General features: G+C 42.0%; 1 protein-coding gene and 1 non-coding gene across 6 annotated transcripts in view; one reads left to right on the forward strand and one right to left on the reverse strand.

Moving 5' to 3' along the window:
* Exoc6 (exocyst complex component 6) overlaps nt 1–19,021 on the forward strand; it is a 159,706-nt gene that overhangs the window by 14,217 nt on the left and 126,468 nt on the right. Inside the window, exon 1 of one of the 5 annotated variants that reach the window (XM_076562945.1) lies at nt 5,857–5,976. The exons of 3 other annotated variants lie outside the window; for them this stretch is intronic. In XM_076562945.1, the coding sequence (XP_076419060.1) occupies nt 5,957–5,976 (20 nt within the window). In that variant the 5' untranslated portion in view covers nt 5,857–5,956. Of the gene's footprint in view, nt 1–5,856; nt 5,977–8,437; nt 8,536–19,021 lie in introns of those variants that run through there. One more of the 5 variants, XM_076562944.1, reaches the window with a different exon arrangement.
* Nucleotides 793–881, reverse strand: LOC121827015 (small nucleolar RNA SNORD86). The gene has a single exon (XR_006069163.1). It is a non-coding gene; the product is annotated as a small nucleolar RNA SNORD86 (small nucleolar RNA).

The raw sequence follows: 19,021 nt of genomic DNA on the forward strand, positions 1-19,021 counted from the left end.
AATAGATTAGACACTCTTCAAGAATTAAGGTCTCGTCTTTCACAGTTAGGATGAATGAACTTGCTCATTTAGGGAATTTGAGACGAATTGTGCCTTGTCAATAGTCTTTCTTCGGAATACACTTCCTGGAAATGGAACTCTATTTTCTCCACGTTAAGTGTAGATAAAGTGAAGTCAGTTTGCATTGCAAATTCACTTTACCCTAGAGAGCCAGTTCATCTGGTGCGTTTTGTTTCTTTCCCGTAGACATGCCACGGATGACTGTAAAAGTCATTCATTCAACCCCCTTGGCCTTGTTTCCGTATTTGTAGAATGGGAAGAGTGTTGAGATGCCCAGGAAGCCCAGAACATGAGGCTTGCCTGTTCTCTGCTGTGCCGTCACCTCCAGGCACTCAATAGGCAGGTTATATGTTCTTATTATACAGAGTTCTGCTATGATATGGGAAGGCCTCATTAGTACCTTTTCTTAATTTACTTACATGAATCTTCTTACCAAACTGTACATATATACTAGTAAAAATATGAATCAGACTCCAAGAAAACTTGGTGACAACAGATTGTACTGAAGGACCTCTGTAGTCTCACGGGGGGACAGTCGTTCCTTAACTTGTTCATTGAAGCAATTGATTTGTGATTCAGTACTGCTTTTATTTGCCACGGATCAGAACATGTACTTTTGGTTTTGGTAGCTGCCCAGCCAGTGACGGTGGAATAGAAAATGAGTCCTTATTATGGTGTGTTACTCCTGGTCTTGAGGAGGCTGGAAACCAAGTCCCTTTGTTGGATCTTAGGAATGACTCAGACACCAGGGCTGGCCATCACCCCAGAGCAGAGGCCTGTAAAGGTCAGCAGGTTTAAAGTTTTTTTTAGACTGTCTCACTATATCCCCCTGGCAGTCCTAGAATTTACTGTGTAGATCAGGCTGGCCTTGAACCCATAGAGTTCTATGTGTGTTGAGATTAAAGGTCTGTGCACCATTCCTGGTCAAGTTTTAAATTATATATTGTCTAAGTAAGACAAGATTAAGAGTTTTTTTTTTTTTTTTTGGTTGAATTTAGACAAAATAACTGTAGATTGGCTGTATGGAGCTTGCTAAGTAGACCAGGCTGGTCCTGAATTTGTACCATGTTCTGCTTCTATTTCCCAGCTGCTGGAATTGCAGGCTTGCACCCCCCAAATAATGGCTTTACCACAAAACAAATGAAATGTTAGGGTACCATCCTCTTCTTTCCTATGTTTACCTGCTTAGGATGATTGGGGGAGATATTCAAACATCCTGACGTACATTAGAGGATGATCCAGTGACTGTGCAGGTGCCTAACGTATAGCTTTATTGGATGTCAGTGTTACTGTAGATCTCTCTCTCGTTCAAGATTGTGTATACAGTGGTCTGCCTGCACGTATACCTGCATAGGGCACCAGATCTCATTAGGTGGTTGTGAGCCACCCTGTGGGTGCTGGGAATTGAACTCAGGACCTCTGGAAGAGCAGCTAGTGCTCTTCACCTCTGAGCCATCTCTCCAGCCCTAGAATTTTTTTCTTTTCTTACTTGAGACCTAGATTATAGGTCGGATTGTGATTCCTGCTGTAGCCTTCCTCAGTTCTCTTCACTTCATCAATATGGGTCTCATGATCTGAGCAGCGTCCAACAGAATGAAACAGCAGAGGAAAGCTGAGTTCCCCCTCGAAACGATTTCATTTTATTTTATGGGTATGAGTGTTTTTCCTGCATGCATGTCTGCACTAAATGTGAGCCAGGTGCTGAGGGTGTCAGATCTCCCGGAGCCGGAGTTACAGACAGTTGTGAGTCACCATGTGGGTTCTGGGAATTGAACCTGGGAAGAGCGGCCAGTGCTCTTAACCACTGAGCCTTCTCTCCAGCCCCCGAGTTCTCTCTTCTTGTGCTGGGGCACAGATCTTCTGTCTTTGGATACTGGAGCTTCTGAATTCTTGGACTCATAGGGCCCCTGTGGTTCCCAGGCCTTCTGATTTCCACAGAATTGTATTCCTGGTCCTGTGCTCCAGCTTGCCCAGAGCCTGTCATGGCCGTTCTCACTTCACTTCAGTTCATCTTCCTCCCTCTTCTCTCTCCTCTCTTTCTTTCCCTTTAGTGAGGGGGGTTTCACTTTGTTATTGAGAATGGTCTCCAAATTCTTGGCTCAAGTAATTATTTTGTTTCTGCCTCCTGAATGCTAGGATTACAGTTCGTGTTAGTATGTTCTGACATGGGTTTGATTTTTTTGAAACTTAAATGTAACTTACTATGTTTGTGTGGGTATATGATGTGTGGTTCCCCCCCCCCCATGTGTGTATGTGTGAGTGTGTATGTGTGAGTGCATGTGTGCACGTGCTCAGCATGCATGGGCACATGCCATGGTGTGCTTGTGGAAGTTATGAGCTTTATTTGCATTCCAGAGGTTGTACTCAGCCTATCATGCTTGTGCAGCAAGTACTTTTGCCTATGGAGCCGTCCTGCTGATCCTTCTGTTAATTTTCAGTGCAGTAATATTGTTAGCTGTAATCCATATAAGCAAAAGCTTTGTGGACTTTCCTGTAAGCTTTTAGAGTGTGAAAGAGAACAAAAAATGGAGAATTCTTCTTCTTTTCTTTTTTCTTTTATCTATCTATCTATCTATCTATCTATCTATCTATCTATCTATCTATCTATCTATCTATCCATCCATCCATCCATCCATCCATCCATCCATCCATCCATCCATCCATCCATCCATCCATCCATCTAATTTTTGTACCTCAAACTTACTCTGTAGCCCAGACCAGCCTGGAATTCACTATAGTCCTCTTCCATCAGCTTTCTAAGTGTTGAGATTACAAAGATTGGCCACCAGCTCTGGAAAAAACACACAAAAGCACAGTTACAAATATCCTTCACACACTTTCTCTAGGTGGAGAAACGAACACTTGCATTAACTGTCCTAGATATAAATAAGGCCTCTGCAAGACATATAAAAAGGAGCAACAGAGTATATAATTCAGTTGTGTTTGGTAGTCAGGTCTAGTATTCTGTTGTATTTAACTGGATGGATGATTGAATGATTATTAATTAAATATCTAGCTTTTAAAGTTACTTGAAGATCTTGGTAATTATTTTCAGACATATTAAAAAGTAATGATTCAGTTTATTTGAGCATAAAACTTGCCTTTTTCATCATCTTAATATTATTAAAGTAATGCTAACTTATTTGATCAGCAAGTAAATTGTTAGGAAAATCTTAGTTGAATAAAATGATCAAAAATAAGAAATAGCTGATTTTGTAAATAATCATACTAGGGTTGTTTGCCAAAATTCTATTGTCATGTAACATTGAGCATTTAAACATTTCTGAGTTAATTTCTGTAGGGAGAATTTTTTTTCTTTTTAAGAACCAACACATTTAATGTAGTGAAAGTCCAGTTTCCTTATTTTCTTGGAATTTCGAGTAGTCCACTTTCCATCCTTCCTTCCTTCCTTCCTTCCTTCCTTCCTTCCTTCTTTCTTTTTTTAGATAGTTGTAGTTCAGGCTAGTTCTGAACTTCTATAATGCCTCCTGCTAAGCCTCCCGAGTGCTGGGATCAAAGGTGTGCACTGCTGAGTGTGGTTTTCCATTCGTTTATATCAGTAAGCCAACTAGAACAGTGCTCCTTTAAACCAGGGCTTTCTAAAAAATTATCAATGCCTTCTAAAGCTAAGCCATTGTACAGATACAGGGAGAAGGTAAAAACCTTCCTGATTGTAAATGTGTTTCAGTAACTTTAGTCAAGAGACGTAAGAGTCACTGATAGAAAAACTTGTTGGTCCAGAGGTTGGAGAGGCGACTCAGTAAAGTGCTTGCCATATAAATGTGGGGACTTGAGTTTAGATACAAAATTGTTCAACTCCAGGTTTAGGAGAGATACAGTCTCAAAGACTAAGGTAGAGAGCAGTTAAAGACACATGATGCTGACCTCTGGAATCCACACAGATGTACACACACACACACACACACACACACACACACACACACACACCAGTGTACACATTACACCCCCCTCCACATACACACACACCCACACCAGTGTACACATTACACCCCCCTCCACACACAGACACACATACACACACACACACCAGTGTACACATTACACCCCCCTCCACACACACCCACACCCACACACCCACACCCACACCAGTGTACACATTACACCCCCCTACACACACACACACACACACACACACACACACACCAGTGTACACATTACACCCCCCACTATATATATATATATATATATATATATACACACACACACATACATATATATGTATATATGTATACATGGAGCAAACAGCTTACCAATTCAGATATCAGACCTGCGCCCTTGGTAGATATAAAATCTTCAACCAAATTCTTGAAAAATCTCTTTCCTAGAAATGACATGCTTGTTCTTTGCTTTTGTTAGCCAATCCTTTCTCTTTATTTCTTTTACCCTATGTTTCTCCTGACTCCCAGTATGCCGAGAAACTGACTTTGAAGTCTTTTTCCCATGTCTCCCATTCTTGATCAAGAATAAAATCTCTTTTGCTTCTCAGTTGGTTCTGGGTCTTGTTACTGGTTCATAATTCTGAGAGGGAAAAGAACCCAATTTGATATAAAACAAAACAAAACAAAACAAAAAACAACCAGAAAACCGTGGTAACACTTTCAGAACTTTTCAGAAACTTTTGTGCGAGACCATGTTCACAGTACCAGGCATGTGTCCATTCCCTCCATGGGGCAGGCGTCCAATGCAAGCTGAGAGCTGTTGGTTGTCCCCGTAACACTGTGCCTCTCTTACACCTTTAGGAACATCTTGCCTGGCAGGTTGGCCATGCAGTTTGTAGGGTTCTGGTAGAGACCATTGATGTTTTATCTTCCCCAGCGGCCTGCATTGCACTTCTGGCACTGTGAAAGCCAGCTGGCAGGGTGGCGTCTTCCAGTGCAGTTCCGCTTGCCGTCTATACAGCTGGCAGGGTGGCATCTTCCAGCGCAGTTCCCCTTGCCATCTATCCAGCTGGCAGGGTGGAGTCTTCAGCACAGTTCCGCTTGCCATCTATACAGCTGGCAGGGTGGAGTCTTCAGCGCAGTTCCGCTTGCCGTCTATACAGCTGGCACCCAAGGTGTCTTAAGCAGCACTGTCTGATAGTCTAGGTCTGGTGGGTAATCAAAAGGCATGGAAGTAGCCTGTGTTGTTTTGGGGTCCTCTGTGGCCTCCCTGACCATATAAAGAGGCACCTCATATCTAGCACTGGAGTTTTTCTTTGATAAACAATGGATTCTGGGAACAGTATTATCTAGCCACGCAGACTGTCTCTCTTTAACTTTTTTTTTTTTTTTTTTTTTACTCATTTTTAAAAATTGGCTTACAAAGTAGTGGGTTCCATACGACTTTTTCAGATATCCTTCAGTTCATCTAACCCTCTTTCTGGGTTCCCTCTTCTCCCCTGCCTCTCAGCCTCCATTCCTAATTGAACCTGTCCACCCTCAGTGTTCTCTCTCTCTATTTTCAAATCACCTATGTCCTACTGGCGACTCCCCCTTTGAACACCCCCCCCAACACACTAGAAGGGCCCCTTCTAGTTTATTGTTTTAGCTTGTACAGGTACTCCAAGTTAAATGCGTACTGAAGAATCAACGCAAGGATCCGTTTATCAGAGAGACCTGTGGGTTTGTTTTCTCGGCCTGGGCCACCTCACTTAGTATAACTTTCTCCTGGGGATTTCACTACAGTGGGTTAGCTAAATTGACCAGCACCAAGGTGCAGTCTAAGTGTTCTCATAGACAAATGCTACTCTCGTCCTTAATCAGAGAAATTTCTCTTTATAGGTACTGCTGGTGAATGATGAGTGTTCACCATGCTTACAGTGATGGATAGCTTAGTGCCCAGCCCTAACTAGGGCACATATGCTACCCATTCGAAAGCTCAGGAGACATGGCGGAAGATGAGTAGAGAGACTGTCAGGTGGGAGAAGAGATGGAGCCGCTGCTTTGAGGGCATGACACAGCTTTGCAGACATGATCCTGTAGCCGTTGTGGTTGGACCCGCACACGGCACATCAACAGCGTCATGGATGGGGGGAGGGGCTCATGGACTCTGACCTGTTCCTGCTGTACTGTTGGCTGCTGACGGGTTCTGGGAGAAGGACAGCCAGTACCTTCAGTTGTACCAAATGGAGAGCCCCCCAGGCTACAGTGGGTAGTTCCAAAACAGTGGCCACAGAGACCGTGCTGGGTAAAATCAGAGGGTCACAAAACAAAACAAAAAGGCATGAATGTGGAAAAGGGACATCAAAGGAGGAGAGGGAACAACAGTGTCTTAGTTAGGGTTTCTGTAGCTGTGAAGAGACACCGTGACCATGGCAACTTTTATACAGGAAAACATTTAACTGGGTACCTTACAGTTCAGACGTTCAGTCCATTATCATCATGGTGGGACATGGCGGCATGCAGACAGATGTGGTGCTGGAGAGGTAGCTGAGAGTTCTACATCTTGTACAGGCAACAGGAAGTGGTCTGAGACACTTGGCATGGCTTGAGCATATACGAGACCTTAAAGCTCACTCCCGCAGTGACACACTTCCTCCAACAAGGCCACATCTACTCCAACAAAATCTCTTAATAGTGCCACTCCCTTTGGGGGCCATTTTCTTTTAAACTACCACAAACAAGGAAATAAGAATGCATTATATATATGTATATGCATATATGTAAAATTGTCAAAGAAAAATTTAGTAAATATTAAAGAGAAACTATAAACAAAAACAAACAAACCAAAAAACTTACGTACCATTAGTTGGGAACATTTTTCATTTTGTTGTTTGCCTATGGTTTAATTTTTTTCCCTTATGCAAAAACTTGTTTTTTTTTAATATTTATTTATTTTTTATGTACATTCAGGTTTTGTCTGTGGAGGATGCCAGATACCCTGGAACTGGAGTTACAGACAGTTGTGAACTGCCATGCAGGTGCTGGGCATTGAACCCGGGTCCTTTGAAAGAGCAGCCAGTGCCCTTAACCACTGAGCCACCACTCCAGCCCTGCAAAAGCTTTTTTTTTTTTTTTTTTTTTTTTTTTTTAAAATAAAATACAGCCAAATTTTCCCCCTTTTTGTTTCTGGATTTTGTCATGGTATAAAAGTTTATGCTCTTGTAAGGGACTTTACCTGTATTTTCTTTTGGTACTAACATGATTTTATTTTTTCTTTTACATCTGATTCTTGTTGTATATTCCTGAGATATGATTAAGGAATGGCTCTAGTTTAATCCCTTTTTATATGCAGTCCAGGTAGCTTAATACTAATTATTAAAAAAGTAGATTTTTTTCCCCCTTCATTGATTCTAGATGTTACCACTATCAGGTACTGAATTTAATACACAGTGGGACCGAATCTGGTTCCTCTGTTCTGTTAATGTTTTACGTCTCTTTCCGTCCTGTAAGAGACCTTTTTAAGTATGGAGGCTTTGTTGTTTGCTCTATCTGATTGGGCTATCTCTACCTTGTTACTCATTTTTCCTTTTAAAGGGGTTTCCTGGTAATTCTAGTTTATTCTTCAACTGAACTTTGTAATCAACTTGTCTAGCTCTTAAAAAAAACTTGAAAGTATTTTATTATAATCGATTAGTTAGGGAGAACATACATCTTGGTAATTTCAAGACTTTCTATCCAAGAATATAATCTGATTTGAAAGTATTCCATGAATAAATTTTAGAACTCTTTTTTTTTTTTTTTCCTTTTAAAGATTTATCTATCCATTATGTATACAGTGCTCTGCCTGCATGTCTGCAGGCCAGAGGGGGCGCCAGATCTCACCACAGATGGCCGTGAGCCACCATGTGGTTGCTGGGAACCGAACTCAGGACCTCTGGAAGAGCAGTCAGTGCCCTCAACCTCTGAGCCATCTCTCCAGCCCAAATTTTAGAACTCTTAAGATTAGGTGTAGAGTTGTAGTCATATGCCTTGTGGAGACATTTTGATCAATGACAGATTTCATGTATGGTGGTGGTCCTGTAAGGTAGTGATGGAGTTGGAAACTTTATGTAAGACAGTAATGTCATAGTTCTGGTCATAGCACAGCACCTCAATGTCATATTTGTGGCGAGGCTGTGGTAAAGAGGTCTACTATGCTGCTGGTCATACAGAAGGAAAGCTTGTACAACTGTATACTTTTTTTCTTTTGTTTGTCAAGACAGAGTTTTTCTGTGTAACAGGCCTGGCTGTCCTGGAACTTGTTCTATAGACCTGCCTCAACCTCACAGAGATCCACCTGCCTCTGCCTCCTGAGCGCTGGGATTGAAGGTGTGTGCCACAACACCCAGCCAACTGTATACTTTTTAAGAGGCTGTTAGTGGTTTCTTTTGAAATTTGCTTTTGAAAATTATTTTATTTTAAAAAAATATTTATTTTTTATTTATGTGTATGTGTTTGTGCCTGTCTGAGTTTAGTGTACCATGAATACAGGCGCCTGCAGGAGCCAGAAGAAGGTTGTGGATCCCCAGGAACTGGAGTTACAGGCAATTGTGAGGTATTATGTGGGTACTGGGAACTGAACCTGGGTCCTCTGGATGATCAATAAACACTCAAAACCCCTGAGCCATATCTCTAGCCTCCAAATCACCATTTTAGATTCTGCTTTTTCTGTGTAAAGTCAGCTGTAAGGCAGCCTTAGGTCCTCTAGGAGGTGAAGGCTTTGTTGTTAAGGAGATCACAGCTCTGTGCAGATTGCGCCCCCAAGACCTTCCAGTACAGTATGTGGAGGTGAAAGACAATGATATTGATCGTTCTAGGTAGGCCTAGGTGCATGTGTATGCTTTCTCTTTTTGTGTGATAGGTGGTGTTGAACTCAGGTCTCCTGCTTGCTAAGCATGTAGTCTCCCATTGGGTTAGGTTCCCAGCCATGACTTATTTTTCAACAAGGAAGTTAAAAAAAATAAATAAAAAAGTAAAAGAAATGAAAAACACTAATAGCTAGATGTGCAGTAGGCTTTGCCGCTTGGTTTTATGTAAATACACTCTGCAGTGCTCAGTCAATGACAGACGCATCTCACAGTGCATTTCTTAGAACAGCCTGTGAATTGGAGATATAACTCAATGATAAGAGTATTTGTTTAATATGCATTGAAGCCCTGAGTTTGGTTCCTAGTACCACCAAAAAAGACAACAGACAAACAAGGGAGGGAGAGAGGAGGGTGGAGAGGGCAAGAGGGAGGGAGAAGGACAGAGAGGTGAAGAGCATAGTCCCATCATTACGTAGCATTATGACTGTATTTGACTTTTTGTTATTTTAATGGAGTCTCTTCTTATGTTTTATAATTGGTCTTATACGTACATAAATAAGCACGTGTTGCTGTGGTTTAGCTTGTTTATTAAAGGCTTTATTTCTAGGATGGTTCTATTGGAAAGTGATGAAACCTTTAGGAGGTGAAGTGTGTTAGGGTTCTCTAGAGGAACAGAACTTATAGAACGAGTTTATATATATATGGAGAAAGGGGATTTATTGGCCTGGCTTACAGGCTGTGGTCTAGCTAGTCCAACAGTGGACCTCCCTCTACCAGTGGGAGGTCCAAAGCATCCAATAGTTTATTTAGTCCTCAAGGCTGGATGTCTCAGCTAGTCTTCCTTATACTCTGGAATCCTAAAGAAATAGGCTCTCATGCCAGTGAAGGAATGGACTTGCTAGTGAGAACAAGCAGCAAAGAGAAAGCAAGCTTCCCTCTTCCATGTCCTTCTGTAGGCTGCCAGCAGAAGGTGTGGCCCAAATTAAAGGTGGATCTTCCCACCTCAGAGATCTGGATTAGAAGTGGGTCTTTCCACTTCAAATGATTTAATTAAAAAAAAAAAATTGGGCCTGAAAAAATGGCTCAGTGGTTAAGAGCACTGGCTGTTCTTCCAGAGGTCTTGAGTTCAATTCTTCCCAGCAACCACATGGTGGCTCACAATCATCTGTAATGAGATCTGGCGCCCTCTTCTGGCCTGCAGGCAAACATACAGGCAGAACACTATGTATATTAAATAAATACATCTTTTTTAAAAAAAAAAAAAATCCCTCACAGGTGTGGCCAGGCATTTGGGTTTTAGTTAATTCTGGATGTAGTCATGTTCACAACCAAGAACAGCCATCACATGGGGTATAGTGAGAGGTACTTGGGTCACTGGGGACATGCCCTAGAAGGGTGCTGTGGGACTCCAACCTCTTCTTCTGCTTTCTGGCTGATGAGGAGAGCAGATTTGTTTCCTATCACAGTGTGCTGCCTTGCCACATCTCCAAAGCAGTGACCTCCTTTATTCAGTGAGCCAGAATAAACCCTTCTTTATAGTTAACTATTTCAGCTATTTCTTTATAGTTACACCAAAGTAACACACACACACACACACACACACACACACACACACACACACACACATACACGCACAGACACATACTCACACACTTCCTCTACAAACGTTGGTGATCTAGTGCCTTTCTCACTACCCAGTGCCTTGTGCAGACTTGGCAAATACTCTATCACTGAGCTACACCCTCAGCCCAGATGACAACTTTTTGACTCTGTGTGTGTGTGTGTGTGTGTGTGTGTGTGTGTCTGTTGGTTTTGTGGTGCTGTAGCCAAAGTATGGGAAACGGATTTTAGGACACTATGGCAAGGGAGGCAAGGCAGAGCTGCTCAGTCCGTTGCAGTGGGAGTGTGAAAAGGCTCCTCCCATGCTGCAGGACCAGAGAGTGGGCTGGGAACCAGGTATCGCCTTAAAAAACCGACTAGGCCCCACCCCCATTAAAAATTGCCTTTGTTTATTGCTATTGTTTACATGGGAGGTGTGTGCATGTGCTACGGCGTATGTGTAGAGTCAGAGACAACCTGTAGTTGGGTCTCTCCTCCTGCCTTTAGGTGGGCTTCAGGGCTGGAACCCAGGTTGTTAGGCTGGTGCAGCAAGTGCTCTTCCCACTGACCATCTCACCAGCCCAGGCCCCACCTCAGATAGATTCCATGGCCTCCAAGGATGACACTGCCAGCTGGGGACTACATTTTCAAAACGGTGGCCTGTGGGGGACATTTCACATTCAACCCATAATGATGCGTTAGAAAAACTTGTACTTTTTTCTTGTCATTTCTTAGTCTTATGTTTTTAAATTTTCTTTGGTTTTGTTTTTGATTTTCTCTTTTCTGACTTTATAGTCTAATGCACATGTTGAACACACTACAGGTTGAGTATTTCTAATCTGAAAAATCTGTCTCCAAAATGCCCCAGAGTCTGAGACTTTTTGGGCACCAACATAATGCCACAAGGGAGAAATCCCACAGCATGGTTTGTTTTATGTTTAGTTACCCAAAATAGTGTGCTAGATTACGACTCAGCTCTGTGTAGGAGGTGTAAAGAAGTCTAAATGCACTTCGTGTCTCCTTCCTGAGATGTGTCGTCTTATGTATGTGCAGGTTTCTCAGCATCTGAGGGAAGACCATAGCAGACACCTTTGGTCCTGAGCACTTTGGATTGGAGCCACCTTGCATGCAGAGTGTCAGTACCTTTTCTGTCCCCTAACTGCCAGAGCAGCTTTTAGTGGCCCTCCCCAGGACAGCTGGCTTTGGGGTTAGAGGAGCGTCTAACAAAAAGGCTGACTTTTGTCCTGTGCCTTTCTGCACCTTTGGGGTTAGTCCTCTGATTTTTCTCTTGCTTCACCGGTGGCTGAATTGATGCTGGATTTCCCATTAAAGAAACAGTCCTGCCGTTGCAGAATAGCTGCTTGGTGCTGATGATCTGTGTCTCCTGTGCCTTGCTGTGCTGTGTGCTTTTAAGGATGTTTTGTCTTGGTAAGGTGAGGTTGGTCTGCTTGCCTCCTTGGGACAGCCTTCGAGTCAGTGCCCTGTCTGCCTCATGAAACAAAACTGAAGCTCTCCTTCAGTTTCTGTGCATTGCATACACATTAACTAAACCTGACCTCTCTAGGCTGAGACCTTGGGAAGATCAGCTCGGGTCTGCTGCTTTCATGGTGCGTCTTTTCCTTCTTTCCGTTTCTTCTGCAATAATCAGTCTGTTTGAGACCATCTGTCCCTAGATGGTCAATAAGTTGTATTTTATTAAATTATCCATCTACTCAAATTTTATTGATTCAAGTTATTATTAAATACTTTGGGATTCTAATATAATTTTATGATTTAATAATTTGTTGTTTTGGTGATATTTCTCTCGTCAGTTCTAGTTTTGGGTAGTTGCAACTTCGATCATGGACACACCCCACGTACACACTTAGACTAGTGGCTTGTCTGTTGTTGATTTATTTACGCATGCTTTTGTGTGTTGTGTGTACATGCGCATGTGGAGCCCAGAGGACAGCCTTGGCTGTTGTTCTGTAGGCTCTGTACCTTTCTCCTGGGACAGGGTCTCTCACTGGTCTGACACTTGCCAATCAGGCTGACCTGGGTGGCCAGCTAGCCCCAGGGATGCGCCTGTCCTGCCTCCTGCCCCACCCACATGCGGCCTTTTTAAATGTGGCTGCTGTGCTTTCGAGGTAAGCACTTGACCATGGAGTCCTGCCCAAGCTGGTCTGGAACTGTTGAAGCCTGTCTTCACCTGACCATGGAGTCTTGCCCAGCCTGGTCTGTGGTTGTCTTTACCTGACCATGGAGTCCTGCCCAGCCTGGTCTGGGACTGTTGAAGCCTGTCTTTACCTGACCATGGAGTCCTGCCCAGCCTGGTCTGTGGTTGTCTTCACCTGACCATGAGTCCTGCCCAGCCTGGTCTATGGTTGTCTTTTCACTTGACCACGGAGTCCTGCCCAGCCTGGTCTGTGGTTGTCTTTACCTGACCATGGAGTCCTGCCCAGCCTGGTCTGGGACTGTTGAAGCCTGTCTTTACCTGACCATGGAGTCCTGCCCAGCCTGGTCTGTGGTTGTCTTCACCTGACCATGAGTCCTGCCCAGCCTGGTCTATGGTTGTCTTTTCACTTGACCACGGAGTCCTGCCCAGCCTGGTCTGTGGTTGTCTTTACCTGACCATGGAGTCCTGCCCAGCCTGGTCTGGGACTGTTGAAGCCTGTCTTTACCTGACCATGGAGTCCTGCCCAGCCTGGTCTGTGGTTGTCTTCACCTGACCATGGAGTCCTGCCCAGCCTGGTCTGGGACTGTTGAAGCCTGTCTTTACCTGACCATGAGTCCTGCCCAGCCTGGTCTGTGGTTGTCTTTACCTGACCATGGAGTCCTGCCCAGCCTGGTCTGGGACTGTTGAAGCCTGTCTTTTGGTTTTGTTAGCCCCACTGGTGTCCTGACATTCCGTTCTCCCTTCTGTTTGACGAGTCCTTCATCTCTGTACTTTGTGACTTTGAATTTGGGCCCTCTGCTTAGTTGACACCGTTATTTAATGCTGTAGGTTTTTCTCCAGTGATTTTCTTTTATGTCTGGTTTTTCCCTCGCTGAGTCCATATATTCTGATCTCCTTATTATTGCTTCAGAGAAATTTTGCTATTTGAATTTTGTATTTTTCCTGTTGACATAACAGTTTTTTTTTGTTTTTTTTTTTGTTTTTTTTTGGTTTTTCGAGACAGGGTTTCTCTGTGTAGCTTTGCACCTTTCCTGGAGCTCACTTGGTAGCCCAGGCTGGCCTCGAACTCACAGAGATCCGCCTGCCTCTGCCTCCCGAGTGCTGGGATTAAAGGCGTGCGCCACCACCACCCGGCGACATAACAGTTTTAAATAGTGGGTTTTAAAGAGTCTAGTTGTCGTTTTGTGAAAATTTGTTCCTGTTTTGGGGTATATAAAAATCAGTGTTACATTTTTTTTAAAAAAGTAAATATACTACTCCACTTGTAATTTTTAGCATTACAAAGTACCTTATTATTATTATTTTTTGCCCTGGGTTCATATGTTCTTTATGCTGTTTTGCTGAGAAGCCAACTCTTTCTTAATTGCACATTTCTTAAGGCACATTTCTTTTTAATTGTAAACTAATGTTCCTGTGAGGGATTTTGGCAAAGCATTAAAGTTCAACTCTTAAGCTATTGGCAAAATGCACATTAGGTTTGCCCTATACAGGCTGATATTTTTGTTACATTTTCTCAACTGTTTTAGGGAAGCCGTCTCTATCCACATGCATTAATCTACTTAATTATTGTGAGATTTTTATCTTTTTTTTTTTTTGCAAGATTTTTAAATTAAAGATGATTTTAGCAATTGTTTATTTTAGAAGACAAATAAAATGATACGTGTGGGGTGCTTCCATTTCTTAACCCTTTGTATTTTACCAAGTAGTCTGAAAGTCAACAGGAAGGGACGCCTCTTTGGTCAGGAATGTGAAAACAGGAAGGAGGAAGTCTATTGGAAGTCTGTGTTGGCTGATTACACCATCAGCCCTCCCATAGAGGACGTTCATTAGTGAGTGTGCTGCACTATTACCCAGCGTTAGAGAGAGTGCCAATGCCAGGCCCATGAGTGTCAGCTCGTTACAGGAAGTAATGTTAACTAATGTTAACTAATGTTTCCTATATACGGGGATGGAATACTATTAGTGAGAACTAACGGCAGGAACCCCCCCCCCCCCCAGTGGAATGCAAGGCAAGGAAAATTCAACATCAGAAGTTTAGGAAGATAGCCCTTCATTTTTTGGCCTTTGCTTCTTCATGATGCTTAGACAAGCCAGATAACCCCTTAAAACGTGTGTCCCTGTTCCAGTGCAAAACCAGAGGTCTAGTCCCCAGCCCCTCTCACCCTTAAAGCGGGTAGAGTGTGTTCGCTCTATTGTAGAACAATTTTTGAATATTTTAAATTTCAACTGAACTTGAATCAGGTTGCCATTATCTTATAAAGCATTGACATTATTTTATTAGATTTATTAATTTTATGTATGTGTGTTTTGCTTGTGTGTTTATATGTACACCATATGTGTGCTTGGTGCTGCAAAGTTCAGCAGAGGGTCTCGGATTTCGTAGAACTGGAGTTGTGAATGGTCATGAGCTACTGTGCGGGTGCTGGGAGTCAAACCTGGGTCCTCTCTAAAGCAACAAGGGCTCTTAACCTCTGAGCCATGTCACCAGCCCCTTAGAGAGCATCTTACGAGCACACGTAGCCAACTGGATAAACTATTTCGTGGGCAGATATACAAAGAATGGGTGTTTTATAACAGGTCTTTTCCAGGGTTCTCTGTTCTATAGCCCCTCCCCTAAACTTCTTAGGGACTCTCATTTATGCTGCAGCTGTTGGTTTGGATACCCAGCCAATCTTAGGATGCCTTAATCTTTATTATTATTATTATTGTTGTTGTTTTGTAGCAGTACAATATTATAGTACAATATTACAATAGTACAAATTATTATAATAATTTGGGAGGAAAACATGCAGAAAGCTTGATGGCATCCTCATCAGCATCATAGGCCTGGGGTGTTGGGAATGCTATTTTCCTGTAGTCTACCCATTTCAACTTGGCTTATTTCCGAGCCTTATTTCTAGCTTATCATGTGGTGCTTCCTGGAATTTTTTTACGTCATTGCACACATTGGCTGACAAGATGGCTCAGTGGGTAGGATGTTTGCCGCCAAACCTGCTGACCTGAGTTCAGTCCCTGGAATCCACGTGGTGGAAGGAGAGAACCGACTCTCTCAGGGTTTTCTGGCCTCTGCGCGTGTACCGTGGCACAGGTGTGTGTGTGTGTGTGTGCACACACACATACCACAGTGAACACATAAAGCTATATGCCACTTCCGCCCGGCATAGGTTAAACAGCTCACAGTTCTGTCAGAAAGCTTGGCTGTTTTACCAGTCTGTGACTTTAGCATCATCTGCATACAACAACACTTCGCATGAATAAATCATAAAATAATCTATTTGTAGGTATTTAATGTTGATGTAGAAAGTGAAGCACAGTTTGATATTCACTTTGTTTAATTAAAGAGTTAGTGCTGATTTCATATCAGCTTTTGGTATATATGATACATGTACTTTTTGTATTTATTTTAAACTCAAATACTGACTTTAATATGACAGTACAATTATTTCTACTTATTTCCTCTTCTCTCATAAATTACATCCCGACCACGGTGAAATTATTTTTGTGTGTGTTCTTTCAGTACCCTAATGCTTACTAAATGTCAGCTGGCATGTACTGAAAGCTTATCCTGTGCCGTGTTGGTCACTCAGAAGCTTGAGATTGGATTTTTGTTGTGTTCGTAGTTCTGTTTCACTATTTTAAATACTTATTTTAAAGTAATGACTAACAAGATAAAATAGCTTTAAAATAGCAGGGCATGCTTTTAATCCCAGCACTCAGGAGACAGAGGCAGGTGGTTCTATGTGAATTTGAGGTCAGCCTTGTCTACATAGCGAACTCCAGGGCAGCGAGGGCTACATAGAAAGACTCCATATTGAAAAAATCAAAAGAAAACAAACAAACAAAAAAAACAAGGAGAAAGCTTATTTTATTTAGGTTTTATACTACTCAGATGTCAGTTAGGTTGAGTGTGAGATTCACGTAAATTGATGCAGGTGTATGATTGCTGAGGGCTACTTGGTGAAGAGTGCCCTCTAGTGAGTGATTCTTGTTACTAAAATTTACACTTGTAAATTTTACAAATTGTTCACAAGCCTCGCACTTGTGAACCGAATATGAAGATGGAAGACATTATCAGTTCTCAAGGAACTAAGAAGATTAAAACAAAACAAAACAAAACAAAACAAATCACTAAATAGGCCGGGTGGAAGTGGCATATATCTTTAATCCCAGCACTCGGGAGGCAGAGGCAGGCGGATCTCTGAGTTCGAGGCCAGCCTAGGCTACAGAATGAGTTCCAGGACAGTCAGAGCTGTTACACAGAGAAACCCTGCCTTGAAAAACAAAATCAAACAAACAAAATACACTAAATAAATTTGATGTGATGTATGAATAAAAAGATAGTATAGACTTTGTGTAGAAGGCCTATGAAGTTCCGGAGTGTTATCTAGTGTAACTGTCTTGAGCTGAAATTGGAAAGAAATGTAAGGTACGTATTGAAGCTTATGTAGGATAAGGCATCCTTGGAATGGAATTTTCCCCAAAATTAAGTAGTTTCTTGACCAAATGTTTTACTCATTTAAGTTAGATGGAATCGATTATTTGTTTAAAAGAAAATCATTTCAAATCATGTGAATTTATGAATAAGAGGCCTTTCTCCCACATGGCATCTCCTTCACTATTTTTGAGTAATGCTTTACCTCACAGCTTCTGACATAGTTGTTAAAAACCCAGAGCCCTAAGTTTATCTAAAAAGGTTTGTAGTTTTTGGGTCCATTTCTGGCTCCAGCTACAGGGTCTCAGGTGAATTCTGAACTGCTTTGAAGAGATGGTACCCTGGAAAGACTGAATTACCTTCTCGATCTGTAATAGCCAAGAATGAAAAATGTAACTAGAAACAAAGTGGTCACTCATGTGATAACACATATAATACCATAGTGTAGCTTCCTACACACACACACACACACACACACACACACAGTACACACACACACAGTACACACACACACTGTACACACACACACACTGTACACACACACATACACACTGTACATACTGTATACACTGTACACACAAATACACACTGTACACACACATACATACTCTGTTCACACACACACACACACACACACACACACACACACACACACACACACAGGTTTATCTGAGCAATCTGGGCAAAGCTGTTTCCCTGCATCTTAGCTCACTTTTGCTATGTAACTGTGCTCATATCCTGACTGGATGCTTCTGTCCGACCCATTCTGAAAGGGCTGTCATAATTTGTGGTCCTTTGTTTAAGGAAATATCTTGCTGGGGGGTGGGGTGGCTGCACACCTTTAATCCCAGCACTTAGGAGGCAGAGCCAGGTGGATCTCTGTGAGTTTGAGGCCAGCCTGGGCTACAGAGTGGGTTCCAGGAAAGGTGCAAAGCTACACACAGAAACCCTGTCTCGAAAAACCAAAAAAAAAAAAAGGGGGAAATATCTTAAAATCTCGCCTTTTCAGTTGCCGTGTGATTACCGATGACAGCTTAGCGAGCTTCTAAACTTACTGACATTATAAAATTCTTCTTTGAAGACGGTGTCAAACAATATATATTGGATAGGATGGTTTTTAATAGATTTTGGAAATTTATAATCAGGTTTTTTTTGTAGTTCCATTTAAAATTGTCTTCAAAACAGCATTTAAAAATGTTTAGTTTGTCAGAATCCAGTAGACTATGGTGGTTAATTATTAAATATATTTAATATAAATTAGACATATTTTATGATATTAGTAAGAGTGGTACTCAGAATCTGATAATTTAATTTAAAATTACTTAAAGATGAATGATAAGTAATTTCATTAATATGAAATATTAAACTTATATTAGAAATATATTAAGAATGATAAGCTGGAAGTTAAGCTTGATTTGGCATCTGAAGAACTGATTCAGAGAAGCCCCAAGGACGCCTGTACTTGAAGGCTGTGAAGCGGTTTTTATTGCTGGAGGTGCAGATTGAACCTGCTGCGTCTCTTGAGTGACAGCAGAGCGCCCTGTGGCTGATACTGAAAAGGTAGACGGTGTCGCAGGCCTGGGAGAGTCGGCGCCTCCTACAGTCTTGTCGTGACATTTTTTTCTCAAAAAAGTTTGAAAAGATTTGACACCAAAAGTAGGGTCACTAGTGCCAGGATTCCTGAAGGTAGTTGTTGTTTTTGAGTTTTCTAGCATTTGGGAGTCTCTTTCCTTGCAAGGCTCCTTTTTTTTTTTTTTTTTTTTTTCCAATTACGTTTTAATAAAAATGCATCTTTTTATGTTGGTCGCCACCCTAGTATCTTTCTGCATAATAACATGCGGCCATTGGCCTGGACCAGTTCTTTCTTGGCTAGGCATTTCACATATCCTATTAGAGAATAGAGGAAAAATGCTTTCTTTTTTTCTTTTTTTCTTTTTCTTTTTGGTTTGGTTTTTCGAGACAGGGTTTCTCTATGTGGCTTTGGAACCTGTCCTGGATCTCACTCTGTAGACCAAGCTGGCCTCAACTCACTGAGATCCATCTGGCT

The sequence above is a fragment of the Peromyscus maniculatus genome, chromosome 1 (assembly GCF_049852395.1).
Source record: "Peromyscus maniculatus bairdii isolate BWxNUB_F1_BW_parent chromosome 1, HU_Pman_BW_mat_3.1, whole genome shotgun sequence".
In the NCBI taxonomy this organism is placed as follows: domain Eukaryota; kingdom Metazoa; phylum Chordata; class Mammalia; order Rodentia; family Cricetidae; genus Peromyscus; species Peromyscus maniculatus.